The sequence below is a fragment of the Myotis yumanensis genome, unplaced genomic scaffold (assembly GCF_028538775.1).
Source record: "Myotis yumanensis isolate MYYU_CA2020_CCGP unplaced genomic scaffold, mMyoYum1.0.hap1 SCAF_3, whole genome shotgun sequence".
NCBI lineage: Eukaryota > Metazoa > Chordata > Mammalia > Chiroptera > Vespertilionidae > Myotis > Myotis yumanensis.
In genome coordinates, this window is record NW_027223754.1 from 160,269,673 (window position 1) to 160,287,046 (window position 17,374).

Genomic DNA, 17,374 nt, shown 5'->3' on the forward strand with positions numbered 1-17,374 from the left:
CCAAAATATATACTTTGAAAAACCTTATAGAATTCTTGCTGTGAAGTGACTTTAAAGGTGTTTTTTTAAAAATGTGGAGAAATATTTGATTGAAAATAAAATCTGAAATGTTGGAGAATTCACATTAAAAACAATAACACTTTTCAGATATTATGCTAAATTAGAATACGTAGAGAATAATCCAAAGTTTTAAAACTTAGATAATTTTTAGTATGCTTCAAAGTATTAGGAAGACAGTTGTCTGGACAGGTGTAATTACTTACAATGTATCCTTTTTATATTGACGCTATTTGGAATTATTCTAAAAGAAAATATTAATGTGATTTTACTATGAAATCGCTTGATGCTACATCTTTATCCCTAGTGCATTTGTGAAATCACGGGGTTGATTGTTGCTGCCTCAGGGACCTGAAAGCCCTTGTATTTTGGGGGTTGGGGAGATTCACTCACATCTATTCCCTTGAAGATTAAGGGTAATGTGATGTGCAACCTCTGAAGAAAATATAAATGGATATGCTGTTTGTGGTTGACTTACGTTGTTAATGTAAGTCACCATGAGGTAGATATTCAGAGCATTGTTCCTTGCATTAATGTAAGACAGAGGAACATTTTACATTTTAAGAAAAATAAGGTTGCAGTTCATTAAAATCCTGATGTATCTTCATAGTAGTTACAGACAGAAGTCATGAATATTGTCTGATGTGGTTAGAATAACAAAATCTTTAGAAATATCTTAGAAAGTATGGACAACTCATCCCTAAATGCATAAAATTATTGTATATCCATGTTCACCAAATAATGCACCATAGTCTTAAAAATCCTAGAAAAGCACTGCTCTCAGATCATTGTATCAGGAGAACAGGAATGCTTGAATGCTTGTAATGTGTATTTTAAGAAATAGTCAAACATGGTTTGCAATGCTTTATTTACTAGACTATGTGTGAACTGAATATATTTTTGTTAATAAAGCTGAATGAATTTTTTAAATAGATGTATGTATGTACAATGAAATACTACTTAGCCATCAGACAAGGTGAAATACTGCCATTTGCTGTGACAAAATGGAAAGATCTTCACATGAACATGCTCAGAGAAATAAGTCAGATGAAAAAAGCAAAAAACCATATGATTTCACTCATGTGTGAAATATAAAATTTAAAGCAACCAAAGAACAAACAAGACGAACAAACAAAAATTATAGACATAGAAAACAATATGGTGGTTACCAGAGGAAAATGGTGGTACGGAGGTAAGAAGAGGGTAAAGGTATTCAAATATATGGTGACAGAAGGAGACTTGTTTTTGGATAGTGAACACACAATGAAATATACATATGATGCATCATAGAATTGTACATTTGAAGCCCATATAATTTTATTAACAAATGTCACCCCAATATATTTAATAAAATTTAAAAACCAAACAACACCAAAAGCTTTTCATTAATACAGAGGAATGTTCATAGTGTATTTTTAGCTTACAAGCTTTTAAACATAAAAAAGATTATAAATTAAAAACAATACAATAAGCTAAGATTAATCATTATTTTTAAATATATTTTTACTAGAGGCCCAGTGCACGAAATTCATGCACTCGGGGGGAAGGTCCCTCAACCCAGATTGCTAGAGGGTGCAGGCTAGGTCGAAGGATCCCACCAGTGCACGATTGGGACCGGGGAGGGATGCGGGAGGTTGACCAGCCAGGGAGGGACCCTTATTGGGCTCCAGGGCGTGTCTGGCCCTTGTCTCTCAGTTCTGATTGGCTGGATCCCAGCAGCAAGCTAACCTACACATTGGAGCATATACCCCATGGTGGTCAGTGCATGTCATAGAGACTGGTCAACTGTTTGATTGCCCCCTCATGGTCAGTGCACATCATAGCGAGCAGTTGAGCAGCCTTACCATAACATTAGCATATTACACTTTGATTGGTGGAACGGATGACTTGACGACCAGACACTTAGCATATTAGGCTCTTTATAGGATTATTGATAGTATTACAGATAGATTAATTTATTACTAAAGAAAAATGATTTTTATAAATTTAGTGTGGCTTAAGTGTACAGTGTTCATAAAGTCTGCAGCAGTGTACAGTCATGTCCCAGGCCTTCACATTCACTGCTCACTCACTCACTGACTCACTCAGAACAACTTCCAGTCCTATAAGCTCCATTCAGACTAAGTGTCATATACAGGTGTACCATGTTTTATTTTTTATGCTGTATGTTTACTTTACTTTTTCTATGTTTAGATGTTTAAATACACAAAAAATTATTATTATGCTACAATTGCCTATAGAGTTCAGTAATATGCTGTACAAATTTGTAGTTTAGGAGCAGTAGACTGTACCATATATCTTAGGTGTGTCATAGGCTATGCTATCAAGGTTTGTATAAGTGCATTCTATGATGTTCATATATTGATGAAATCATGTAATGCATTTTCACAATGTATCCTGTCTGTAAGAGACACATGATTGTATTTGTTTATAGTATAATAAAACTGAGCATGTATATAATTAAGCTGACACTTAGGATAATTAAGTTTTATTGATTAAGATAACTTGTGCTCCAAACACTTAGAAGAAATGCACTGAGCTAACTGGGGTTAGAGTGTTTTTTATTGTATACAGGATTGACTATTATGTTATATGAAATTATGACTTTGTTAATTTCTTTATTTGGAGACTAAGTAAGGTTTAAGAAAATGTTTATGAGAGTCAAATTGACAAGGTCTAGACTTGAGATGGTTAATTTTATGTATCAACTAGTGGCCCGGTGCACAAAATTCACACACTCGGGGGGGGTGGGCCCTCAGCCCGGCCTGTACCCTCTCACAGTCTGGGAACCCTCAGGTGATGTCCGACTGATGCCTTACCCAGCTCAATGGGCCTAAGCCGTCAGTCAGACATCCTTAGTGCTTCAACGGAAGCGGGAGAAGCTCCTGCCACTGTTGCTGCACTCACCACTGTGCCGGGCAGCTGTGAGCCTGGCTTTTGGCTGAGCGGCGCTCCCCCAGTAGGAGTGCACTGACCACCAGGGGGCAGCTACTGCGTTACCTTAATTAGTTTTCAGATTATTAAAACCTTAGAATATTTTAGCTTAATTTATCTCTTCTTACCACTTATGTTATTGTTGTTGTGCATTTCAATTCTACATATCTTAAAGTCTTCCTGAATCTATTATCTTCTTACACCATTACTATTAAATCAATATTCATTTATTTTATCTAATTTTTACAATTGCCCTTCTTGCATCTCTGTGCTGCCTTCTAACTGATATTTTTCTTTAATGACACAACTGTTTACAATACACTTTTGAGCTACACATCTTTATTTTATTATAAATATTTTATTTGAATATTGAATTCTAGATTTTTCATTTTGTGTTATTACATATGTGTTCTGATTAATTAGTTTTAAAAATTCCTAATAATTATCTTTTCAACTAAACCTTTTGTCCTATGTTTTTCTGTTCTTTGTGTCCTAGGACTGATATTATTTTACTAAGTCCCATAGTAAAGAATATGTATTCTGTGCACTTTCTATAAAAATAATTCTGGATATTTCTCCTAACCATTTTTCCAGTACATAATCCCCTCTTCTGCTGTCAATTATTGTATGAATATTTCTTGAATTCTCAATACCAATTATTTTCGATATTAATTTATATCAATTTTATGAAATAATGTTCTAATTGTTTTTACAGACTGTGCTGAATACATGTAGATCTTCTTGATCTCTATTTCTGTTATTTTCATGGTTTTTTGTCATTTAAAACTCCTTTGGTATGCTTGTGACTTTTTTACTGTATACTCAAAACTATACAAGTGTTAAAGGCTCTGGACGATGACCTATTCCCACAAACAGGATTTGTTTTACTGTGGCACACAGGTACAGGCAGACATCCTTGACCAAAACAATAAATAAGATTATTCAAATCTGTTTTCCTTTATTATAAACATTACCATTATTGCCTTAGTCACTTCTTTTAGAGCAATTAAAATGAGAAAAAAAATATTATACTTAACTTCCCCTTATTCTAGTTTTCAAGCTCTTCATTTCATAGAGAAAATTTAATTTTTTCATTTAAAATACTAGAGGCCCAGAGTGCGAAATCGTGTGTGGTAGCCCGCCTCTGCTTGCAGGCCTGCTCACTGGCCCAGCGCTGCTCATTGCGTTCACCGCCCCGCCCGCCCACCGGCCATGCTCCCAGCTCCATCCACCTGCCCACTGCCCCCTGCACTGGTAGCCCCACCTACTTGCCAGCCCTTGGCTGCTGGCTATGCTCTCTATGCTCACTGACCCGCCTGCAACCGCTTGCCTCCCTGCTAATGGAGCCTGTGGTGTGCAGGGCAGGGACTGAGAAGTGCTCAATGCACCTCATGGTGACCGGTCGTTTGGTCGTCCTGCTTGTCACAGACTCTGGCTTTTTATATATTTAAATTTTGTTTCTGTCAGTAGGAAATCCTTTAACGTTTCTTGTAAGGTAGGTTTGTTGACAATGCATTCCCTTGGTTTTCATCTATCTGAGTTTTTATTTCTCTTTTTCTTTGAATGAGAATTCTAGGTTGTGACTTACATATCTTTTTTGCTTGTATTGCTTCTGATGAGAAGTCAGGACTAATTGTTATTCATATTTATATGTAGTAAATATGTTTGTCCCCTTGCATGCCTTCAAGATTTCCTTTTTGCCTTGTTATTTTTTCAGCTTTAAATGGTTGTGCCTAGTTGTTTTCCTCTTCTTGTGTTCTCTGAGTTTCTTCAACTTATGTTTTGCCATTTCTCAATACTTTCAGAAGATTTTCAGCCATTTACACACTCACATACACATATACATACACTTACTATTGGAATTAGATGTGATCCATAATTAGGGAAAGTGAGTGAATTACAAAGATAATAAAGAGAAGAGCATTAGGGATTCTAATATTTGGGAATCAAGCACAGGAGGAATCAGCAAAAAAGAAGGAAAGAGATACAGATGATAGAGATAGAGATAGAGATAGAGATAGAGATAGAGATAGAGATAGAGATAGAGATAGAGAAAGAAAAACCTCCAGCCCAAGCTAGTTTGGCTCAGTGGACAGAGCGTTGGCCCATGGACTGAAGGGACCTGGGTTTGATTCTGGCCAATGCCCATATCTGGGTTGCAAGTGGATCCCCAGCCCTGGTAGGGGTGCATTCGGAGGGAGGCAACCAATCAATGTGTCTCTCTCACATTGATGTTTCTCTCTCTCTGCCTCCCCCCACCTCTTCCACTCTTTCTAAGAAATCAATGGAAAAATAACCTTGGGTGAGGATTAACAAAACAAACAAACAAACAAACAAAAACATCTTCCATATAATCACAGAAAATCACACAATAATATCTCATTTAATCCAAAAAATAAATTCTTTTAACTATTAAGGCAGTGATCAATTGTTCTAAGTAATGCTGATATTCATTACAGTAAAAAGATGACTAATCTTGAAGGCACTGTTTAAAAGAGGTTACTGAATTGGTGGCTTATAAACCAGTAAAAGATGGCTGTGAAGAGAATGTGAAGTGAAAGGTGATGAAGGCAATAACAGCTAAATGTAGGCAAGATGATACTTTTCAAATTCAGACTAAAAAACAAGCAAGAAAATATATTTATTAGGAATGGAATATTTCAAGTATTTTGATCACAATGGAAAACGTATTACAATGTTTAGTAAATAATATCATGCATAATGAAAAATTCTAGTAAATTAAATAAGAATAAAGGACATGCATAACTAAAAATTTCAAATTATGACTGACTAACTTAAAATTAGAGATTTCTTTAGACAATCTGATTATAGTGATTATGCCACATTGGGAAAAAGAGAGCATTAAAGATGATAAATATATTCTAAAACGAAGAAACTTCCATCAGAAAAAAAATATCTCTATTGAAGAAAATAAAGAAAATTAATGTATAACTACGATTTCTGTGAAAATAAAGCATCAAAAACATAAAGGTAAACATCGTAGAAAAGAAAGGGAAAAAAGGAGAAACTATGAACTGAAAGATACTATTAGATATACTGTTATTAAGGGCTCCATTGTTCATTTATTTTATATAGACAGAGCAATAGGACATTCATTTCTTTGAGAAAAAAATAACCCTGTGTATCATAAAAATGAAGGCTTTTTTCACTTGTTGGTTCCGTAAAGTGTAGATAAAAGGGTTCAAAAGTGGCGCAACTGAAGTATTGAGCACAGAAATTCCCTTGGAAAAAGATACCGTTTGTTTGACTGATGGATTAACATACATGAAAATACAGCTGCCATAAGAAAGGGTTATCACAATCATGTGAGAAGAACATGTTGAAAAAGCTTTTTTCCTCTGACTAGTTGAAGGGAATTTTAAAATGGTCAAGGCAATATAAGTATATGATATTATCACCATTATCAATGTGATCAAAAGTGTCACCAAAGCAGAGATGAATCCCATCAGCTCAAGAGTCTGTGTGTCTGTGCAGGAGATCTGCATAAGAGGAGTAGTGTCACAGTAGAAATGCTCAATAATATTGGAGGCACAGAAGTCAAGGTCCAGGCCTAAGATGAGTGGTGGAAAGATGACAAAAAAACCAGCCAGCCAACAACTGAGGACAAGCTGTGTGCAGATTTTATTGTTCATGATGACTGTATAATGCAGAGGCTTACAGATGGCAACATAGCGGTCATAGGACATAGCAGCCAGCAAGTAAAATTCAGATGCTCCAAAAAGGAAGGCAAAAAACACCTGAGTGACGCAACAATTATAAGTAATGGTTTTGTCCCCTGTTGCCACAGTAAGCAAAAATTTAGGAATGCATGTACTAGTATAGGAAATTTCTAAAAAGGAAAAGTTCCGAAGGAAAAAATACATGGGGGTCTTGAGGTGAATATCTAGCAGGGTGAGTGTGATGATGATCAGATTGCCAGTGATGCTTAGAATGTAAATGAGAAGCAGGAAGATGAATAACACAACTTTCCAATGTGGGTCATCAGTCAAACCTGCTAGGATAAACACTGTCACTCTTGTATGATTTCCCATTGCTATACTTGCTATATCTGAACAGAAAAAAAGAAGAAAATGATGATCCCAATGGAAAAGATAACCATGATAATTAATGTTGAAAGTAAAATTAGCAAAGTGATGTTTCAGATAGAAAAAAACATTGCTTTTTTATGTTTTAAAAATATTTTTTGGTAGAAAAAAGTAGTTAAAGCTGTAGTTGAAAATTGTACTAGAGAATAACCTATATAACAATAGTAGTTGCTGATTGTTTTTATCTGGGTAAATTAGAGGGATTAGAGAGATTTTTGAAGCATAGGAAAATGTGGTGTTTTTTTTCCCTCTTGTTAATATTCAAGAGTTGGGGTGGCATGCCATTTCCTGTCTGAATAAAGTTTTCATCCTAGAACCAAAATAATGTCACTACAAGCTCATAATTTGCCCCCCTCCACACACACACGTACCACAAACCTAGTCATCGTCAATAAACAGGGCTAGTATACATTTACTATTTTACTCAACTAAACAAATTCAAATGCCTGATTCTTGTCTCATTTATTTTCATGGTTAATGAGATCCAATTCCAGGTAAGTGATTAGGAGGTATTGGGGGAAAATATTCTGTTCTCAAGAGTATTTCCATCCCCTCCATCTCTGTTGCAACCAAGCACTTACCAATTTGTACCCTAAAACAAAATCAGCAAGTACAGTCTGGTAATGTCAGTCTGTGCAAGAAGAAACTGCAGTTTTGTGAGAATAAGGAATATAAAAGCTGAGAGAAATAGTGCAGGCTGGGTGGGTGAGTTGGTTAGAGTGTTATCTTAATACACCAAGGTTGAGGGTTCAGTCCCCAGTCAGGGCCCATAAAAGAATCAACCAAGGAATGCATAAGTAAGTGGAACCACAAATCATTGTTTCTTTCTCTCAAAACAATTTTTAAAATTTTAATTAAAAAAAGAAGCGGAGAGAAGTATACAAATTGGATTCATGAAATAATATTAGTTGAAAGGAGTAAAGAGAAAAATAAAGGCAAAGATAAAGCTTTATGGAAGCCTAGAGAAGTAAGAAGGGTTTTTGAGAGCTAGGATAGTGAATTTGAGGGAAAAAGTGAAAAGACTAAAAATATGTAAATTAGTAAGAAAAAAATTGTAAAGCGGAACTATTTACCAGTGAAACTTCTCTCCATCTGCTTGCCTTTCTTATACTTACCTTTTTGTTCTCTGTCTAAAATACAGACTGAAACATAAACAGTTTTGAGATCATCATAGCCTAAAAGAGATGAGAATTATTTGGCAAATTTCAAACACATAATAAATCACAAAATAGTGTGACACAAATTTTAAAAGGTATATATCTTCTTATAAGACTATTCAAATGTTTGGCAAACACACAGTTAAAGAAATATGTATAGATAGCTGGTCTCACCATGAGGCATATATTAAGTGAGACAGGCTGTTCAGGTTTGTACAGCTAGTAAGTTCAACACCAGCATTAAGATTTCCAAAGTTGTCTCCTTAAAAGTACAGCATTTTGTACAACATACTACAGGCCAGATAATAGCTTATTTCTTTAAAATAAAAAAGTTTAACAATATCTCTTAGGAAAATTTCTTTCCTCAGTATCCTCATCCTCTAACACATAAAATAATTAAGGTCTTATGATAAAATAATGTTTTCTGTTTGAGAATATAAAAATTATTATTTCTAACTTATTTAAAACATGTGTTATCATTAAAAAGGAATGTATAGGGATAAAAATAAACTTTTAAGGATAAATAAACGTTGGTTCCAATAATATCTAGGTGAGTTCACAGGAGGAAAGTTAGGTCTTAGAATATAAAAAAATGAGAGAAGGTATTCATTCATTAGAGAGGAAACAGCCTGAACAGTGTAAAGTGAAGAGTACATGCATGACTTCATTAAAGGAAATTATTAGAGTTTTATTATCAACATCATGTATGTTTAATATATAGACATTTATGAGGAAAACAAAGTAGTCTTTCTCCCTGGATATTTCTTTCACATTCAGATAATTGTGAAGCTGCCTATTATAAAATTTTTCTCATTTACACAACTTACCATAATGGCAACACTGTAGGAAAGTTATATTTAAATCACCCAAATAAGAATTTTATCACGTCAAATCATTTCTTTGTCCAACTTCAACAATTGTGCACACCAACTGTCTCCCAACACACACTGTAACATAAACAACAACAAAGTTTACAAATTGAAGCCATTAGAAGTCAGGCCTATGAATTCAGGTATATTTCTTTGTATTAGATACTGTCAATATTAGATAGATTTCAAAAGGAAAAAGGATTTCAATAGTAAATGTTCATTATATTTCATTTGTTTTCTTCACCATTTTCCCTATGTTAAAATTTAAAAGGTTGGTGAAATAAAGTTAAAGGTGGAAATAGAACAAATGTGAGATAAAATATATGTAACAGGAAACATTGTGGTTACTTTTGAGAAATATTGTTTTCATCTTTTTGAGTCTACCAAAAACACTTAAAAATTCAAACAACTTTTAAAATAAGATATACTCACAGATTTATTCTGACAAAAAGTCTCTGTTTCAATATTTAGATCTCTTATCATCAGCTGAACAGAACAGACCAGTGTTCCATTTTTTAAATGGATTTCACTCTATTCTACAATCTATGATTTTTTTTTAACCCCTACTTTGGAAAGAGTTTGATTAACTATTTTATTACAAATTTTTAGGCAGTGAATTAAATTTTCCTATTATGTGTTGAATATTCTAAGTATTACAGATTAATCAACACTTGATCCTGTATAGTATTTATGCTTTCTGTACTCTAAAGGAAAATTATCTAGATTACAAAGAATTCTCATGTGGATATGAGATTCTTGATCACCATTTCCCAAAGCAAACCAATTTATATGTTGTTATAGAAGTGTTCTCCCCAGGCACTAAATTACTTTTAAAGTATAAATATATATTTAAAAAAATAGTTTTTACTATGTCTCCAGATAATTCGGTATAAGTTTCTCTAATATATGTGTGACCTACCACACATTTGTGTCTTGAAATCCCCATTAAAGATCTGAAAGAAAAAGTAAAGTTTATGTTAGTTAATAATAAAATGTGAGAATATGAGATCGAAAGTTTAGCCTGGCAGAAAATATTGTACCTCAAGCTAACTGCACCATCCTTTATAATAGAAGGGTAATATGTAAATTGACCCTAACAGCAGAATGACCAGAATGACTACTCGACCAGTCACTATGAGGCACACTGACCACCTCTCGGTCCCTTTCCCTGAACTGCGGGGTCTGATCGCCCAATGGTGAACAGGGAACTGGGGGTGGGTGGCGGGTGACACAGGTGGTGCCAGGCCAAGGCCCCCACCCCACAAGTTGCCCCCCCACACAGAGGGAATCCTGGGGTGAGGGCGGGGCTGGCAAGTGGGCGGAACAGCCAACCTCTCTTTCCCTCCCCTGACCAGCAGGCTCAGATCACCCAATGGCCAATGGGGAACTGGTTGTGGGTGGCGGCAGGGGCAGGGCCACTGTGGGCAGCTGGGGAAGTTGGCCCTGATCACAGGCCAGGTCTAGAGATCATACCCGTGCACAAATTTTGTACGCTAAGCCTCTAGTTATTTATTTATTTTTTTGCCTCTAGTTATTTTATAATTCTCTAGATATACTTCAAAGAATGCCCTTGGTTTGCACGGCCAAGTCTCCATCCTAAGCTCATTAGGATTGGATGCAGAGACCAGGCAAGGACCTTGAGAAGCCACTGGCAACCAGGAGCTCATCAGGCTCACATCAGATGGGGAAGAAACATACAACAGATGCCCCTTCATTACAGAATTATAGAACACTCAATTCAACTTAGGTTTTAGGTGAGATGACTGGGATGACTGAGGCTATAGCTGGGACTCAAAACGGGAAATTTCCTGGCTCCTGTGATTAAAAGAGTCCAGGCCTCAGCCCCAGGAACCCAAAGTGCAAGCAGAAAATGGGATTCCTGCTACTCACCCCAGAGGAGTCACTCCCCCAGAGTTGCCAGAAAATGAAACTGGACATCTAGTTGACTTGAGCCAATTAAGCAGAAGCAGGTTGAATCATACATGAGTGTTTATTCCAGTAATGCTGGCAGAATTGGAGAGCAGCAGGTCATCCACAAAAATCTGCTCTATCCCACCCCCATAAGGCAGCTGCTTACATTGGGTAGAAGGATAAAGGTTACATGGGAAAGTGGGAATTACAGGCATGGGAAAGCAGACAGGTATAATGGTTACAGGGATACGGATTGGGGGTGGGGGTCACAATGGAAAGGCACCTCTAGGACCAGATTGTTTCAGCAACAATGTTGTTCATCTTTACATGATGACAGGCAGTTCTTGGGAAAGGAGCTTAATTTAACTCCCAGGTCCCGGGGCATTCAACTCCCAGCCAGGTTAGAATGTGCTTTCTCTAATCAGAACAGAACAATTAGAGTTAACAGAGCCTAACTAATATTTCACAGAGCATGATTCATATTTCTTATAATTATAGCCAGTCTCCACTATTCTATTTCTGCTCCTAGCACTTTTGCCTTTTGAGAAAAGCTGGACATGCTGTGTCACAATAGGGATGGAGATAAACAGGCCTTCAGTGTGAGGGTTTATGTTATTATCTCTAGGACTTGAGCTGTGTTTAATGTTTTCTGTAGCTATACATGCCAGAGGCTCCTACGTCCTCTAGTGTCCTTATTTTTCTTTCCCCTTTTGACGTTGTGTTTTTGTAAGAGCTCCTTCTCTGGAGTGAGCCCGAGTCTTAGAACCTTTCAACTATAATTCACTGTTATTATCCTGGATCCTCTGTTGGTGAGGCGGTACCGTGTGAGGGAGTCAGAGTGATACTGTTGTAATTAGCAAGTTATTAATAATAGGAAAGGAACAGAGAAAAGGCCAGACATTATAGGCATGTTTCCTGTAAAACATTGTGGGGAGGGGACTGGACAAAAGGGAAGATAGACGCTTGCCTAGTTAAGCTGGGGTGACACCTGGAACGTGCTTGCTGTCAATCATACCTGGGGACAGAGATAATTTGCCAGAATGGGAATGGCCCTGCAAAGGCATGAGGATTTGGGACACATAGCCCCCTAATCAAAGGAGTTAACTCACTTGGCTCTCTTGGGACTCATGTGACTCTGGGCTTGTGGGGCTCTTCTGCTCCTGCTTCTCTGCATCTGCTCACATGGCACATGGCCTTGTGAACCGCACACACATGGACTAATGTAACTAGCCTGATGCTGAAAGGGCCCAGCTCCAACATATGAAGGAAGCTCTGGACACTGGCTCTGATTTTAGCTTTACTGAAACCCCAGCGATACTTCTATGGTTGGACTAAGGGAAATGGGACTTTGGAAACTCAGGGGTATCCTTCCACAAAAAATAAGCTTTATCTTATCTCATCCTCTATGGGGGCCTCCAGAAATGCTCTTCCCGCAGTACCCCAGAACCCCCACTCCCACTAGCAATGGGGGGAGATGAGGAATATTTTTCTCCTATAATAAAAGAGCATCCTATGATCTTCCAATTAAATATTGGCCTTTTAGTGAGCCTTTGTCCCTGGGCTCTGACTTTCCCAAGCATTTCTCCAGTGGTTTATCCTTTTCCCTCACTGGCCTCTAGTCCTTTCCCTGCCTGCAGCTCAATCTAGTTCCTTGAAGGCATGGCACCCATTGACTATGCTCCTTCCCCTATTATCTGAGAGAACAGAGTGAGAGGATGTCCTTTGTCCACAGACACTGGCAAATTCTTTTCCCCTAGACAGTGGTTCTTTGCTATGCTGAAGGCTCCGGGTATATTTCACAGTGATTGCTCTTCACGTCTCTTGCCGAAAAGCACAAAGGTTGGTTTTTTTTTCCCCTCAAATACTCACCATGAGAACCTGGAGCAGTTTTTTTGAGGTAAAGCTCGTAAAATGTTGGGGCTCCCTTAATATTGTGGCCTCTAGAAGTTTCTCTCATTCTGATCAACATTCATGCTCCAGAGTTCATCCAAAATAAGTGTTGTTGCTCGATTACTGTTGCAGGGGTTTCTGTGCCAAGTAAGCAGATCTCAACTGTGACTCCCAGAATTCAAGTCTGTCCACATTTCAGGGCAGCAGTTTCTCCCTGCAGCCTTAGTTCTCTAATGGGTACGAGAAAAGTAGTCGTTTTACAGTTGTCCAGCTTTCTGGTCATACATTTGGGAGTGATAACTTTCAAGCACTTTCCATGTTGGCGTTAAAACTAGAAGTCATGGGCATAATTACTGTTCATTATGAGTAGTCAGATGTTTACCTGTGGGTCATACAAACATCCGATATTGCATTACACCCAACGCCAGGTGTGGGGAGGCTTTGGCCCTTCCTCCTTCCTACAAAGGAGTGAGCAACAACAAAAAGGAGTGCTCAGGTAGCTAGTTTCAATCCTACCTACTTGCCCTTAGCTTCGTTGACTGTTGTGACAGTGGGGCACCCTTATCCTCCTCACTCAGCACTTGTGCAAGAAAATCCACAACTGGATATAAGAGCCTTTCATATCCCTAACCTTGCACATGGAAGGCCCTTGTGCCCTCTCTCTTCCAGCAAGTCATCCTCTACAACAAAATGGCCCAGAACTGCAAGGGCTATAGTAGGTCAACCAGCCAAAGTTTCATAGATTCTGGCAAAAAGCACAAGACTCCTGAGTCAAAGACAATAAATGTTATTACAGCACAGGAAGTTTAATGTGTTTCATGTTAGCTCAGTTCCACCTGCCTCCTCATCCCCAGCAGGGGCAATGTAAAGAGGACCCACGTGATGTTGCACATATATAATCAGTTCATGTCACAGTTGAGGACCCCAAACTTAAGAGACTGACAATATTACTAGCAAATCTGCCCAACCTTGCCACATTGAGAGGCAATATCTTTGTAACACTGGTCAGGGAAGAAATCTGCTGTTTTCTCTATCTTCCAAGACTAAGTAACAAAAAAATATGTTGTGAAAATAACCCAAAACAAGAGCTAAAACAGGATAGATAGAAATACCCTGAAAAATGTCATTCCTGAACTGCTGTTCACATAAAATATACCCTTAAGAGGGGATTTTGAAATCAGTTATCTGACCTTCTGAAGGCAATATTGTGACCATAAGAAGATGAGAATGTCAGAAGTCCATCGCTTCAAGTGTTGACAGAGTTACTTAAATCATCTCTTGGAAAGAGCATGGCATTAAAGGCTGACCTTTCTCAACTGAATGTAGGTCATACAGAGCCATATGATAAGCATGTAAAATACAATCACTACAAGTGCTACCAGGAAGGAAGTCTATTTCTAACAGCACTGAGAATCTACAGAAAGAAAATGACAAACTCAGGGATTTAAATTCTTACATTGAGTAATGATCAGCAAACCATGGCATTTCCATGCTACCTTAAATAAATTTATCTCATGAAAGAATTACCGCCCAATATCCTACATAAACATAGATGCCAAAATCCTCAACAAAATTCTAGCAAATCAGATCCAGCATTACATCAGAAAGATCATACACCATGACCAAGTAGGATTTATCCCGGGGATGCAAGGATGGTACAATATCTGCAAATCAATATACATGATGCATCAAATAAACAAATTGAGAGATAAAAATCACATAAATCATATAGTCATATCAATTGATGCAGAAAAGGCATTTGACAAAATCCAACACCGTTTCTTGATAAAAAAAAAAAAAAACTATCAGCAAGGTGGGAATAGAAGAATCATACCTCAACATAATAAAAGACTTATATGACAAACCCACAGCAATCATCATACTCAATAGGCAAAACCTAAAACCATTTCCCTTAAGAACAGGGACAAGACAGGGATGCCCACTCTCACCCTCCTGTTTGACATAGTACTGGAAGTGCTAGCCATTTTGATCAGACAAGAAGAAGAAATAAAAGGCACCCAAATTGGAAAAGAAGAAGTAAAACTGTTCTTATTCACAGATGACATGATACTGTTCATAGAAAACCCTAAAGACTCCATCAAAAAATTATTTGACTTAACAAATAATTCAGCAATGTAGCAGGATACAAAATTAACACCAAGAAATGTATGGCATTGTTATACACCAATACTGAACTTACAGAAAGAGAGACTAAAAAAGCAATTTCATTTACCATCGCACCAAAAAAATTAAGATACCTAGAAATAAACTTAACTAAGGAGGTAAAAGACCTATACCTGGAAAACTACAGAAATCTAAGGCATATTTTGAGCCTAATAACTTGCTGACGACAGAAAAAACACACCTCACTGATGACAAAATACAGTCCTTGGTTGTCCATGCATCTTTTATATTTTGTTAACAAAATGAAGTGGAAATCCCTTCAATCCCCAATGCCATTTAGGAGGCAAATGAAATTAGATCTTTTAAGAAATTTCCATTAAGTTAAGGAAATGACCTATATAAAAGTAGGCCTCATGAAATCTAGTACAGTACTTGGTTTTTCAAATTAGGTGATTTGAGCATTTAAAATTAGATATAATGACTGATCTTGTGCAAAACAAAATATTTTTATCCTTTCCCAAATTGTTATACCTCAATGGGACCAAAAGAAAATATTTTTCTGACTAATATAAATTTCCTTGATAAATATTTATCTAGCACTTGTTTCTGTACAATGTAAACAGTGACTTTATGAATAATTTGTGACTTGTAGGATTATCACTTTTTTGATGTATCAAAATGTTACATAAATTATCCCATACATTTAAAAGGAATATATTACTTTGTTAGATGTCCACGTTAGCAAGAAATTTAACATTAACTTTGTGAATATTAGTGAAATTTTAAAATCTATATATCTAACCTTACAACCCACCTCCACTCTGACAGCTACCCGTTTGTTCTCACAATATAATATACAGATGATGTATTATAGAGTTGTACACATGAAACCTATGTAATTTTATTAACCAATGTCACTCCAATAAATTCAATTAAAAATAAGTAAAAAGATAAAGCTATATTTCTAAATAAATAATAAATGAGGCATTGAGAAGAGGTAGAAAGACTCAAATTTACATTTCAAATAGGGACCGTGTTTGTGTAAGTGGTTTCCATAAAACCTTAATAACATTTTAAGAATATTTTATTTGATAATAAAAATTGACATATAAAAAATGTACCCTTCAACTTCCCTATTCAAGTTTCTTAAAAATTGAATTGAGGAGAACCAAGCTGGCAGCATAGGTAAACACCTGTACTTGCTGTCTCCCACAACCATATCAAAATTACAGCTACAATACATAACAACTATCGTCCAGAACTGTGGGAAATCTGGCTGAGTAGAAGAACTACAGCTAGAAAAAATAAAGAAGAAAGAACATTGAGACTGGTAGGAGGTGCGGAGGTGTGGAGGTGCGGAGGTGCAGAAGGGGCTGGCACCTGGGTGTGCCGCTTTTTAATTGGGAGGGAGATACAAGCTCCCGCGTGCTCTGAGCTCCAGTGCCGGGTGAGATTTTGGGGGAGAAACTAGACACATACGGGGCAGGCTCTGCCACTCATGATGGTGGTGTAATGCAAGGCTGCACCCAAGAGAATAGTAAAAAAAAACAGCTGGGCTGCACAAGTTGTTATAAGAAATGGATTTATCACCTGTTGCCATGCTGACAAGAAATTTGGGGATGCATACAGTTGTGAATGACATTTCTAAAAGTGAGATATTTCGGAGGAAGAAATACTTGGGCATCTTCAGGTGTGGATCCAGGAGGGTGAGAGTGATGATCGTTAGGTTCCCGGTGACACTCAACATGTAGGTGATAAGAAGAAGAAAAATGACAGCCTGTAAGTGTGGATCATCAGTCAGTCCTAGAAGAATAAAGGCTGTCACTCTCGTGTGGTTTCTCATAACCGACTTCTATTTAAAAAAGAAAAAGAGGAAGAAATGAAAATTAAAGGGGAAAAGGCTGCATGAGATGTTTACTTGCTTAAAATCTTCCATAAACACGTTGCTTCCCATATCCAACGCCCTTCTCTGTTCTGCTATTCAGCACTAACAGCCTATCAAAATTCACTCATATTACTGTAGCCATTTTGTATTTATTTTTACAAACATAAAAATAAATAAAGCCAATACCCTTTTTGCAGTTCAAAAAAAAAAACTCACTCATATACTTTTGTTTTAAATAAAATTTAAACAAAGTTTTTATTTGGTAGAGATGGAAAATTATAGTGGCTTGGTGTGCAGGTTTAGTCATGTGCTTGTTTATTGATAGTTATGTCACTTTTAAATAAGAAGTACACAAGCAAGCCAGATTTTTAAATGACAAAGTCCATAAATAACTGGAAAATTTTTGTTGTCTGTTGTTCAGTTGAAATGTATAACCATGTA

At 36.9% G+C, this 17,374-nt stretch overlaps 1 protein-coding gene across 1 annotated transcript; it reads right to left on the reverse strand.

Moving 5' to 3' along the window:
- Positions 1-6,104: 6,104 nt before the first annotated feature.
- LOC139005466 (olfactory receptor 6C74-like) lies at positions 6,105-16,891 on the reverse strand. Its single transcript, XM_070407696.1, has 2 exons — positions 16,639-16,891; positions 6,105-6,787 (listed from the first exon to the last, which is right to left on the reverse strand). Exons 1-2 carry the CDS (start codon positions 16,889-16,891, stop codon positions 6,105-6,107), a joined length of 936 nt encoding a protein of 311 aa, XP_070263797.1.
- Between the last annotated feature and the right edge of the window lie 483 nt (positions 16,892-17,374).

Excerpts from the sequence above, each read along its gene's own strand:
- LOC139005466 (XM_070407696.1), bottom strand. The coding sequence starts at position 16,891 with ATGAGAAACCACACGAGAGTGACAGCCTTTATTCTTCTAGGACTGACT. Across the intron at positions 6,788-16,638 it reads TCTTGTCAGCATGGCAACAG|GGGACAAAACCATTACTTAT; the intron begins GTGATAAATCCA and ends CTGTGGCAACAG.